This window comes from Lycium barbarum, chromosome 2, assembly GCF_019175385.1.
Source record: "Lycium barbarum isolate Lr01 chromosome 2, ASM1917538v2, whole genome shotgun sequence".
Taxonomy (NCBI): Eukaryota; Viridiplantae; Streptophyta; class Magnoliopsida; order Solanales; family Solanaceae; genus Lycium; species Lycium barbarum.
The window spans coordinates 146,327,076-146,340,976 of record NC_083338.1 but is presented as its reverse complement, the minus strand read 5'-3'; the positions used below and the strand labels follow the sequence as shown (position 1 = coordinate 146,340,976).

Below are 13,901 nucleotides of genomic sequence, written 5' to 3'. Positions count from 1 at the left end.
GAAAGAACTGTAACAACGCGTACTGTATCAGCGCATACAGTTATCCTTGTGTCTTATATATTTGCTATAAAACCCAAAATATAGCTAGGTTTCATAATTTTTTTGAAACTATAACTATATATCTGTAAATATATAATGTAAATGTTTGCCACGTAGTTTAATATTTCCTTTTAGAAATAGTCTTTGGCTCACGTGGGTAAAACATTCGGGTTGGGATAAAACCATCAAAACTGCACCGTCAGCTCAAATGGTGTCCCTCGTCCCCTCAACGTTCCTCATCTGATCTACAATCAACAATCACCGTATCTCTCCGCAAGATCTAGGGTTTTCAAAATCGTCATTCGCAATTCAAGCAGAGATCCAATCGGTTTGTAAAATCCTCGATTTCATCTCCGATCTACACTTTATTGAAAATGCCTGTGAAAGTGGCGAGTGCGTCAATACGAGATCGGACTCAAGAGTTTCAGAGTATATCCGAAAGGTTAAAAAAGTCATTTCAGAACGGGCCGATTAGCACCAGTTCTTCTAGATCGGAGGAACAAAGGAATACTATCGCTGTGCAATCCGAGTTCAATAAACGAGCCTCGAAAATTGGTTACGGAATACATCGAACCTCACAGAAGCTTGCAAAACTAGCAAAATGTAAGCCAATTTTGTCTCATCTATTATTTTATTTTTGGAGAGGCGGAAAATTGCAATTATAATTAGTTTCTCATCTATCTTGTATGAAGAATTCATCTATATCCCATTTGTTTGCATTGCGAAGCTAGCAAAATTTAAGTCAATTTTGTCTCATTATAATAATTTATTTTGGAGATGAGGAAAATCACAATTATAATATGTCTTTTAGTCTCTCAAGTACTTTTGATTTAATTTTTGAATATCTATCTTGTATTAAGAATTTCATTCTATATCCCATTTGTTTGCCAGATTGTTTGCATTGCGAAGCTAAACTTAAAAATGTAAGTCAGTCTTGTCTCACTAAACTTAATGAGTATGTTATTTGGGTACAGCTTTTGAAAATTATTGCGCACGAAGTACGGGCTACGTGACATAAATATTTTCAAAAATAGACACAGAGCGTAATTTTCCTTTATTTATTTATTTTGTTTTGGAGAGGAGGAAAATTGCAATTATAATATGTCGTAGTGGGCCTTTGGACATAAGAATTGTGAAATTTGGAAAAAATTGCTGTAATATTTGTTGTCAAGTTGAAAATGGTATTTGGAAATCGGAGTTGTGTTTGGACGTGAATACAAATTCGAGTTATTTTTTATTTTTTTGTGAGTGATTTGCAGTGGAAATTGTGAAAACAGTTTCTTGGAGTTTTTCAAATTCGGAAAATTGTAACAATTCTATGTCCAAAATGTTTTCTGAAATTAAATTCTGGAAAAAATTGAAAACCATCCATGGTCAAACGGGCGCTTAGTCTCTTATACACTTTCCATTTAATTGTTGGATATCTATCTTGTATTAAGAACTCAATTCTATGTCCCATTTGTTTGTGTGATTGTTTACATGGCGGGATTTAAGCACGGTCCTCTGCCTGCTATAAATTCATGTAAAAGGAAATAGAGTTGCAAACTTGGGAAACTGACCTTTTTTATGGATGCCAAAGAGAATTTGGGGAATGAGCAACTAAGTATAACCATCTTCTGTAGTCCTGCAAGGACCATAATGGCTTTTCTTGTTCAAGTTTATGTATTAATACTGCAGTCCCTCCCTGGACGTTGTTGTGCCTACAAACCTGACCATTTATGCTTTGGTTTGTTCTCAAACTATAATAGAGAAGATGAAAATTGTAGTCACTAGATGTCGACCCTTATATTTTACATATTATGTGGTTTAGTACACCGGGGCCTTGGCTCTTTGACACTTGTTTATGTTGTGATTAATAATCAGGGCCAAGGTTTCTGATATTTATCTAATAGTGTTATATGTCTCACTGCAGTGGCAAAAAGGACTTCCGTTTTTGATGATCCGACTATAGAAATCCAGGAGCTGACTGCAGTTATCAAGCAAGATATTACAGCACTTAACTCTGCTGTAGTAGATCTCCAGCTTCACTCTAATGCTCGCAGTGAAAGTGGTAATAGTGATACCACTAGTCATTCGACTACTGTTGTAGATGACTTGAAGAACAGACTGATGACGGCCACTAAGGACTTCAAAGAAGTACTCACCATGCGGACTGAGGTGAGATCAGTTATATGCTGGTTTTATCTTCGTTATTAGCCTGTTTTCTTACTCAAATATATCTTTTGTGAGTCTCAAGTTAGTGAAGGCTTCTATTTACTTTTTTTTTTTGGTTACTACATTGTCTCCTTCAACTTTTTTGTCGTTAACAGTATAAAAATACACGTCATTATAGTCATTTCCATTTTCTTGGATTTCTGTTTCCAGAATATGAAGGTTCATGAGAACAGAAGGCAGTTGTTTTCTTCATCAGCTACCAAAGAAGCTTCAAATCCATTTATGCGCCAACGTCCACTAGCTTCAAGGAATACTGCTAATACACCAGCCAGCCCTCCTCCTTGGGCTAATGGTTCACCTTCTTCTTCTCAGTTATTTCCAAGGTGAGGATGAAACTCTTTTACACCGTCTTGGTAGTTCATGCCTCACAGGCCTGCTATAACTGAATAGATGCTTGGTCAGCAGCCATGAGTTTCTCTTGTAACATTGGAACATCTTGCTTGTTATATTTTTAATACAAATGATTTTAACTTATTCAAAAGAGGAGATGAAATTTAAGGAGTCTGTTCTTCTTTCCAACCTTTGCTTTTGGTGATCTTGACATGATCACTGATGCCAAAAAGAAATTCCAAATGATTCATGAATTAAAGGTTGAAAGAGGAGATAGCTCTTCCTGTCGTGGGAATAACCTTTTGTTTGGTCTTATGGCCTAATCTATCTCCCCAAGTTAAGTACTGGACATTCCAGATAATAGCTTCTCCAAACATGTTCATAATCCTAAGTACCTTTATTATACTATTCGTCTAATCCATTACCAAATCCATTTTTTTATTAACCCCCTTCTTCCATGAAACTTAAATTGGTGAAATTGAATAGGACATGCACCTTGTTGAGACCAATGCGGTATGGTGACAGTTCTAATGGTGGGAAGTTTTGATCTATATCTGGGTAAAAGAATGATTGGGGGCTGATCTCCGGGAAGTTTGGTTTCACATGATCTTTTGCTTTAAAAATCATGAGAAATTTAAAGAGCACTCCTACCCCTTACCCACGCTTCCCCATGCCTCTCCCCACTAACATACACTATTCTGCCTTCATCTGTTTCTTCCCCTGGGCCTCCTTTTATTATTCATATCATTTTTCAATTCATTATTTCGTTATTTATCTTCTATCAATATACTATTGACGTATCACCTAGTTACTGTAACTGCCTGTATTGGAATCGTTGTGCACTATTCTTTGGTCTTGCTATAGTTGTTGGTTATCTATTTGATCTCTCTCCCTCTCTCCGTCTACTCTCCCTCTTTTTTTCCTTTTGAACAGGTTACTACTTTGTATTAGACCAGTACTTAGGTAGTACTGAAAACCCCCTTTACAAAAGAAAGTAAGAAAACTAAGATGCTAAGAAAAAGAAAATCCTTGCATGAGTAAAGGACTTCTAGGATTGATTCTGCATCTACTGAGGGATTCTTTGTACACCAAAAATAGAGCAGCAACATACAGTCTTGCTTGATCTTCTGTAGAGGGCTACTCCTATCCTTTAAACATCTGGAGTTCCTTTCTTTCCAGATACTCCACCAAATGCAAGCTGGAATGGTCCTCCAATAACTTCTATTCCTTGCCCCAATCCCAGCCTCCTCCCAGCTAGAAAGAGTGTCTACAATCTTGCTAGGCATTGTCCAAGAAATGCTTCTGAGATTGATAAAAATCTTCCATAGCTGATCAGTTATTCTGTAGTGGAAAAACAGATGTCCTACTGTCTCAGCTGCTTCCCCACATAAGCAATAGCTGTAAACTAAGATATTCCTTCTCTCTCTCAAGTTTTCATGAGTCCAAACAGCTTCTTTGGCTAGCAACCATGTGAGCATACTACCTTAAGAGGTATTTTAGCTTTCCAAATTTGTCTCCAAGGCCAGTTAGAGGTCTGTTGCTCAGTCATGTTCATGATCTTATAGCCTGAGCTCACTTTGTATTGCCCCTTGTTATACCCAGTCCACCACAAGCAGTCCAGTCCATCCTTCAGCCCTTGGAAAGATTCCAAATGTTTATATAGCTCAACTAATCTAGGTATTTCCCAGTCATTCAACATTCTTCTGAAAGTCAATCCCAGCCTTGAGGTGACCACATTTCAGCACTGTTTTGTTCTGATGTTGTGCCAGAGCAAACATATCAGGAAATAGTTCCTCCAAACTTCTGTTTCCTAGCCACCTATACTTCCAAAAGATTGTTTTATTGCCATTATTTACTCTGATAACAGATTGGCTCTTCAAAAAGGCCACCATGCTCTGATTGACCTGCAGACAGTTACACCATATGGATTATTGACCTCATTGGTAGCCCAAAAGTCTCTCCCTCTTTTAATCTAGCCAGATTTGTATTAGTTCAATAAATGTATAGTTTAGCGACAATTTTGGTAAAATGGTACAGATCGGTCAAAAAGTATTGTATATGTTAGAAAATACTGTTCTACAAGTAAATTTGGAGCAGCGTTGGCCATATTAATAATGGCAGAAAAGCCGAATATGACAATGCTATGTGATGGTTATTAACTGTAAGAAAGTAACAAATAGCAATGTAGTATAAGTTGATGTAGCTAAATAAAATAGAGGGAGGGGTGGTGGTGCTTGTGCTATGGTCAATAAAGATGACTGCACCATGGCAGATGATGCCCTGTAAGGTCTAAACATAGTAGCTGAGGGACTCGGGAGGAAACATAGTAGCTGAGGGACTCGGGAGGGGCAAGATGAGTTATCGCCATTGGAGGTATGTTGTAGGCAATTGAAATATATGCATGTCACTAGTTGAGGTTGTTAGTGTCAGCTTATTCTATCTTTCTGCAGCTACTAGTGATTAAGAGAAAAAGTATTGGGATGTTGGGTCGGTGGTATTAATTATAAAGCTGTAGAGTGCTTCCTCCCCACTCCTATTCTCGGAAAGAATAGAACATTGCCCTGTTCTATTCTTGTTCCTGCTTAGTCAAAGGACCTAGGTGAGCCTAGCAGACAAATTTTGGAAATTTGTCAATCTTTAGAGATCAATTTTTGAACCCCCAGAAATATGAAGAAAAGGAGGATGTAGGCGAACTGGTAGTGAAACAATGATTGGTTGAAGGTATTACAGGACGTTTTAGACTTAAAATCATAGAAAGGAAGTTATCTTGAGATATCTATAATCTCTTAAAATCCATGCAGAACTTGGCTGAAAATAGAGTATAATGGAAGAAAAAGATCCCCAACTAGTTGAGCTTTCGGCCAAATTTTGTTGGTACGGTCAAATTAGTCCAACATTTGTTAAGAGTCTTTTTTATTTTGTTGGGAGATTTTTGTGCAAGTAGAGAATGTAGAGAACTTTTAGGGTTAGGAAACCTAAATTTATAGAATATTGGATTGAGATGGGTCTAAATGGACTATGCGGATTCATATGCCTGACCCCAGCTAGCTTGGGATTGAGGTGTAGTTGTTATAACTTGTAAGTTACATGACCATGCACTTTTTTAATAAGTTGAATAATGTTATTAAATATTTGGAAGAACTCTCGTATGCAAGCAGCCGAGCAGTATACCAAAAAGTAAAGATCATGCAGTAAAATATGATATTCTACAAAAATACAGCTAACCATCTATACGAATAAGAATCTCATGGGTACACTAAGAGAAATCAGAACGAGAAGCTATTCCTCTAATGTACAAAATAATTTATATACTAGCATACTTGTCTACTTCTGCTTGTCCCAAAAAACATCCTTTTCTAATTTTCTTTGTCCAAACTGTAATCATTATCTGGAAAAAAACAGCGAAGATAAACCAGATTCTGTTCTACATCTGTTTTTACACTCAGCTTTGGGGTTTTTAAGTATCATTAAGTTTTTTTCCCTCCTAATTCTTTCTTGTAGGAAGCAAGGGGATGGAGACACACAGCCATTGTTGCAGGAGCAACAACAGCAGCAACAGCAGCAGCAGATGGTTCCATTGCAGGACAGCTACATGCAGAGTAGAGCAGAAGCTCTTCAAAATGTTGAGTCTACTATCCATGAGCTGGGCGGCATTTTTAATCAGCTTGCTACCTTGGTTTCTCAGCAGGGAGAGGTTGCAATCAGGTTTGTATGACAATTGTTGTAGCACTTGAAAAATAAAAAGATGTAGGAGATAATATTACAGCAACAATTATGATGATGATGATAATAATAAAAGGATTTAGGAGATCTCAATGCTTTATATTTTATGTAGTTATCTTTGTTCAACTGTTGACACCATTGTAGTCTCCTAATGATAAAGTTAATTATATGATGACAAGCGATGGGATTTTTTGTTTGTTAAATTTTTGTAAACTAATCACTAGTTCTGGACTTATCACTCTGATCAGTACTTTGGTGTCTTTTATTGATTCTATTTTGTATGGTAAAAGATGATTTTTAACCATTGCATGAACTTTTGGTCTGAGAACATTAAGGATCCAATTTGGGATCAGATCATGCATCGACCATCCGCTAGTTATAAGGATTTAGAAGTCTAGTGTCTTTCATATTATAGCATATTTATGTCTGAGGAAGCAGATTAATTCTTCTCAGTTCTTAAAAACATTAATAAGTAATTGATAATCTTTCCTATTTGTTGACACTGACTCGGTAAGGGGAGGATGACAAATATATTCAAATTTGTAGGTTTATTTGATCAAGGGAATAACATGCCATTGTTGTTGTAAATTCTATGTTAAATTGAGCTTTTGAAGCTCTCTCTCTCTCTAAAAAAAAAAAAAGGTAGAGATTTTATTAAATGGTACCAGGATGGTACAGGAAAAAAACAAAAACAACATAAGTCAAAAGCAGCCTACTACACTCTTCTTCCTAGCATATCCAAGAAATCCATATACTGGTTCAAACTATCTATTAAGCTGCTATTACACCAGAAGTACAAATATTGTAAAAATCTATCCTTAATTCTGGAAATGTGAGTTCTCTTCCCTTCAAAGAAAGCTTGTTCCCTCTCCAGCCATATTGTCTATAAGATAAACAATTGTATAGTTCTCCAAATCTGCTTTATCTCTTTTGGTATCACCTACTGCTGCCAACCTTCCAGCAAGCCTTTCACATTCTGAGGCTTCACGCATTTAATACCACGAAGATTTAGGAACAGTTCCCAACATTCTCTATAAAAGAAAAAGGTGCTCAACTGTTCCCTTGTTTTCTTGACACAGAAAGCATCTACTTGTGGTTAACATAAAATGTCATGCGTGTACTCTCAATGAATCCTACCATCATTTTGTATAACCTCTTTCTATTGTGATTAATGTAATGCTTGGCACACTTCTTTTAACTTACAAGTAAATCTTTTGAACATTATTGATAATATTTTTGAAATCAAATTGCATGAGATGTCATAAATGATCTTCAATATGATGTTTATCAGCAGGTAAGGGTTTACTGCTTTATCCCTAACTTGGTTAGAGAAAAGTCTGAAAGTTGATGGAAGTTTCTTATACTTCGAACTATCTGTATTTAGAATCTTATAAAATGGTGCCTTGCACTTAAAGTTTGCTGCTTCTCTTGTTGTCACTCTGTAGTGCATAAAACCTTGTACTACCTGATTGTTGATATTAAACTGATATTCACAATATTGTCCTTATTTACGATTTTTGTCAAGATATGGTGGGGTTGGTAACACATTCTTTTAGCAGGAAAGTAATATCTTGGTTTCCATCACAGGATTGATGAGAACATGGATGACACACTAACAAATGTGGAAGGGGCACAAGGGGCTCTGCTCAAGTACCTCAATAGCATCTCGTCAAATCGATGGCTAATGATTAAGATATTCTTTGTGTTGATTTTCTTCCTTATGATTTTCCTATTTTTTGTGGCATAGTGAACAATGGCAACATTCGACAAAGTGTGATGTAGAAAGACAAATAATCCTGTATTTTAGATAAGTTGCTCCGCCCCCTTGTGACTCAACTGTTGTTTCAAGTTCGAATTTGGTAGCAACTCCATTTTGAGGCATCTTTTCACCCTTGTCTTCCATCAGATGCGGCTTATTGTAATTACCCTGTGAGGTTATTGGGACCGGCAGTTTCTGTTTTTGTCACCACTTTAAGTTGAAAGCTGTCACATCTGGTTACCAGAACAAGGCAAAACTATCCCCGTATAAAAATATGCAGTTTTATTTTATATGGTAATTATTTGAATTCTGTAAAGTACCCGGTATAAAAAGCTTGTACTATTATTTTATGCTCCGTTTGGTCTTCATTTCAATTCTGAATTGTTATTACCATATTTTATACAGATAGTCATTGTATTGTTTTATTCAATGTGGAATCACAATACAATGATAAGCTTAAGTATTCAAGTTTGCTTTTAAAACCTACCCAAAGATGTCATGACGGCTCTACTTCATCGTACCTTTTTAAAACGGTTTACCAAATCTGAGAAGTCATATATATGTTCTCGAAGTATACTGTTTTCCGAAATTAAACGCAAAGTACTTTAGGAAATTAGAAAGATCCATGTAGGTTAACTGAAACTAACAACGAGATCCATAAAAGAAACACAGGGCATTAATCATCACTCCTTTCAAGTTTCAATTAGTACAAAACTACAAATTACTACATCAATCCTTTCAAGTTTCAATTAGTGCAAAACCACAAATTACTACATCAATCCTTTCAGGCAAGCCGTAATCATTAAATAAGATGGTGACTACCAGCCTTTTCTTTTTCTTACAAAAGAATCTTTCTTAAATCTTCGGGTTCTATCTTCTCATGAAGATGCACTTAAGTATATTAGAGAATATTGTTTACTTGTAAGAATTTTTTAAAGACTTGCATAAAACCAGCAGACAAGAAGTCTTTCGTTTTTCTTAAGTCTGCGAAATATTGTCATATAGATGTGAAATGTTGCGTGACGTAGAAGATGACAATTTTCATACGTATGTTTTCCAGAAAGCATATCCACGAATTACTTGCACAAAGTTTGTGTGGAGGATACTGATTTAAGGGGATATGAATGAACATAATTCTATCCCCTAACAAATAGGTGTCTTTTGTGATTTTTAATTTTGACAACCTTGTGAAATATATTGGGTGCAGAAAATATGTTGTTGAAGTTCTTGGGAGATAGATTTTGTTTGGGATCGAAATAACCATATATTATACGGAAGCTAATGTAATCAGATGACAGAAGAAAAATATATCACAATGTGATTTAATCAATTGACCTTTTTTTTAATCAATTGAGCTATATCCATCTGGATAGAGGAGGAGATAGAACATCTTCCAAAATAAAAGATAGTACAAAATAATAAATTCTCGCCCTAAATAAACTTCTCCAACTCCTAAAGGTCTAATGAATGTTGTAAAATAAGAAGGGGAATGGCTCAATTTATAGAAGGTCCAAAAACAAATTGGAGTTTATAATGCTGCTCTCAACATTGGAGTTTCTGCTGGTGTAACTGTCCCATTGGGAAGTGGGTTCTTACGTCTTCCCACCTATTTAATTCTTCTCCAGTTTGTGCACTGGGAGGCCCATCATCTTTGTTGGGCTTTAAGACCACCCTGCTGAACCTAGAAGGCAAGTTACAGAGAATTCCGCTGATGAGAGCTCTGATGCATCTTCTACAATGGATTTTGTGGGAGGAGACCTTGCGGTTACTGCTTTTGCGGACCTTTCTTTTGATCTACTATTGCAGGTATTGAGAGAAGCTGGAATTCATGGCCATGCTTTTGCTTGTACCGGAAGCTTGAACAAATTAACGGAAAATGCGTATAAAGATCTATCTTTACAGAAATTCAAAGAATCATTCCGAGCTTCGGCTGGATTTGGTGTCATTGTACCGACCAAGCTCTTCCGAATGGAGGTAAGTAATCCATGTTAAGATCTGCTTTTGGATTTTTCTTCTTCGCTATAAAATTTGTTTTCAGATGCTAAAATTTCTTCTTCGCGATATATGCTTCTGAACTTTCATTTTACCATGCAATAAATGTTTTTTTTTTCCCCTCATTTTATCATTCACATATATACTTTTTATTTGCTCATTTGCGCCCTTCTCCACTAAAGCATGCTTAGTAGAGCATGCCCTTCCAAAGTGTCTCACCCTTTGAGCAATAAGCCCATTTTGCTTCTTTTTTTCTTTTGCTTCTTGCCTTGGCCAATACTTGGACTCATAATTATCTAAATCTGAATTTGGTATCAGATGTTCAGACGCATAAATGTAGCATATGGGAGTCGAAATTACAGGATGATAGTGGACATTAATTTTTTGAACTGTTCTGTCTCAAGTCCATACTAGTTTCCCGGGCATTTCTGACTTTGATTCCATCCACCAGGTTAATTACTGCTACATACTGAAGCAGCAAGAGCATGACCGAGGGAAGACTGGTGTGCAGTTCAGCTTCTCCTCATCTTTCTGGAAACTCAACATTGCATGTTTTGTTCCTTGTTGTGAATTGATAAGGGCATGATTTCCTTCCGGTAAGATTAACATAGTTTTATCCCGCATTTCTCTGTTTTGTCTGAGATGCGAATTTAGCCAGCCCCATGAAGTGCACTTCAGTTGCAAACTCTGGACAATTTTCAATCCGCTGTTACAGGCAAATAATTGTCGGCAAGTATTACTATACATGGTTTCCCTTGGACTGGAATTTTAAGGACAATGGATGCATTGATTTTCATGTGGGTGAAAAGATCCGCTGCTCCTAGTTCCCCATTTGTTATTGCTAATTCACTTTTTATTCTGGGAACTCAGCTTTCGTATTGATGTTTTCGATGTGCTATAGTTTTGTATCAAGAGACACACTCAATGCGGAGGACCATTACAATTTCCTTAACGGGCAACCTTACAATTTATTTGCAGTAGTCCGAACAGATTTGCTACTGCATGTGTTCATCCAAAGTTGTTTCTGAAGCTTTTGGAAATGATGATTTATCTACTAAACCCCTTTGAAATTTTGTTAGTACTTAATGTTATGACAGCATTGGCAAGTACATAAAATTCATGGACTATTTTGAAGTGACGAGCAAGGAGTGAATAAATTGTGAGGGAAGAGGGCACTAATGTTGATCAGCTTTATCGACAAAACTCTCTGAAGGTAAACCTTTTTGTTATCAAAATGGAAGTACCTGAATACTTGGGTGTAAAAATATTTAAATCTCTTTTTCCGATTTGTAGAAAGCTTGTAGCCTATTGCTCTTTTTTGTTAATAGAAAAAAGAAAAACATAATTAGAGAAATTAATATATAGCGTAAAAATACATATCTATGGGAAATCAAGAAAATACAAGAAGTGAAACAACCCAATATTTGGGCAATACATAGTGTACTGTTCAGCCAGCTTGACCCTCATATATGCCAGTCACAGCACCTTAGTTGGGTCTTAAAAAGTAAATTTGGATCAGAAAGTATAAATTTAGAGAGTTAATGATCTTACACACTTAAAATTTGAATATAAGAAAATGATTTCCACAAAGATTTTTATAGATTTCCTATGTTATTTTTTATTGAGATCCTGCCAAAAAAGATCATATGACAAAAATAACAGTTGTAATGTATTACCACCCAAATCTCTCATATTACGTCCTTGAAGTCATTGATGAGAGATTAACGAATTAGAGTAGGAGTTCATAAAGGGGAAGTTCGCAAATAGTCTATTTCAGGACCCTCATTTAAAGTATAGGTGGAGTTACTAAAGTTTTGCAAGTTGTCGCTTTATAATAATTTTAGATGCACTTTAATGAAGTTTTAAAAACTTCAGACGTATGCTGATATGCGTATGAAGTTGGACTTGTCAAAGCCTAATTCCAGACAATCTGGTAGCAAGCAAACTTCTAACATATGTGTGTGAACTTTTAGGATTATTGGCAAGGAAAGATTGGATGACTGAACATTAGACATATAAGACTGAAAAATTTAGACATTTATGCATGAAGCATAGGCATATATGACTACTACTACAACAACAACAACAACCCAGTGCAATCCCACATCGTGGGGTCTGGGGAGGGTAGAATGTACGCAGACCTTACTCCTACCAAGGTAGGACGACTGTTTCCGAAAGACCCTCGGCTCAATAAAAGCATAAAAAGAAGTCAGATAAAAGGTTAAAAGATTCGGATAAGAGATTCAAAGCGATATGGAAATGAAATAATGCAAGCGACACAGATAACACAGGATAATCAAAGCACAGGAAATAACAGATAATAGCAGAAATCGGAGCAGATAACACAGGATAATCAAAGCACAGGAAATAACAGATAATAACAGAAATCGGAGCACAAGAAATTATATTGCAATAATGCGACTACTAATAAGAACGGATAACGAGACTATCTACTAGCCTTCTACCCCAATTTGGGTCCTCCAAACCCTCCTATCTAAGGTCATGTCCTCGGTAAGCTGTAGTTGCGCCATGTCGTGTCTAATTACCTCTCCCCAATACTTCTTCGGCCTACCCCTACCTCGTCTGAAACCATCCATGGCCAACCTCTCACACCTCCGCACTGGGGCATCTGTGTCTCTCCTCTTCACATACCCAAACCATCTCAATCTCGCTTTTCGCATCTTGTCTTCCACCGAGGCCACCCCTACCTTATCCCGAATATCCTCATTCCTAATCCTGTCCCTCCTGGTGTGGCCACACATCCATCTCAACATTCTCATCTCGGAAACTTTCATCTTTTGAACGTGAGAGATCTTAACTGGCCAACACTCCGCCCCATATAGCATAGTCGGTCTAACCACCACTTTGTAGAACTTGCCCTTAAGTTTTTGTGGCACCTTCTTGTCACATAGCACTCCGGAAGCAAGCCTCCATTTCATCCACCCTGCCCCAATACGATGTGTGACATCATCGTCAATCTCCCCGCTGCCTTGCACAATAGACCCAAGATACTTGAAACTACTTTTCTTCTGGATGGCCTGGGTACCAAGCCTTACTTCCAAGTCAACCTCCTGGGGTGCTTCACTGAACTTACACTCCAAGTACTCTGTCTTGGTCCTACTCAGCTTAAACCCTTTAGACTCCAGAGTATGTCTCCAACACTCCAGCTTAGCGTTAACTCCGCTACGAGTCTCGTCAATCAGGACTATGTCGTCTGCGAAAAGCATACACCAAGGCACCTCACCTTGACTTTGCCGTGTCAATCCATCCATCACCAAGGCAAATAAAAACGGACTAAGAGCTGATCCTTGATGCAACCCCATCACAACTGGAAAGTGCTCTGAGTCTCCTCCTACTGTCTTCACCCTGGTTTTGCCTCCCTCATACATGTCCTTGATCACCCTAATGTACGCCACAGGTACACTTTTAGCCTCCAAGCATTTCCATAGGATCTGTCTTGGAACTTTGTCATAAGCCTTTTCTAGGTCGATGAATACCATGTGTAAGTCCCTCTTCCTCTCCCTATACTGCTCCACCAACCTTCTCATAAGATGGATGGCTTCTGTAGTTGAACGTCCCGGCATGAATCCGAACTGATTTTCTGAAATAGACACACCTCTCCTCACCCTCATCTCCACCACCCTTTCCCACACTTTCACAGTATGGCTTAGCAGCTTGATACCTCTATAGTTGTTGCAACTCTGGATATCTCCCTTATTCTTGTATAGAGGGATCATTACACTCGCCCTCCATTCTTCGGGCATCAATGCCGTCTTAAAGATGACATTAAACAACCTAGTCAGCCACTCCAAACCTGCCGGGCCCGCACTCTTCCAGAATTCCC

General features: G+C 37.4%; 1 protein-coding gene and 1 pseudogene across 1 annotated transcript; both read left to right on the top strand.

The window, feature by feature from the left end:
• The first annotated feature begins 182 nt into the window (after positions 1-182).
• LOC132627893 (syntaxin-32-like) lies at positions 183-8,420 on the top strand. Its single transcript, XM_060343503.1, has 5 exons — positions 183-642; positions 1,952-2,196; positions 2,404-2,576; positions 6,085-6,288; positions 7,894-8,420. Exons 1-5 carry the CDS (start codon positions 414-416, stop codon positions 8,051-8,053), a joined length of 1,011 nt encoding a protein of 336 aa, XP_060199486.1. The 5' UTR covers positions 183-413; the 3' UTR covers positions 8,054-8,420.
• On the top strand, positions 8,060-11,353 carry LOC132629114 (uncharacterized; annotated as a pseudogene).
• Positions 11,354-13,901: the final 2,548 nt, after the last annotated feature.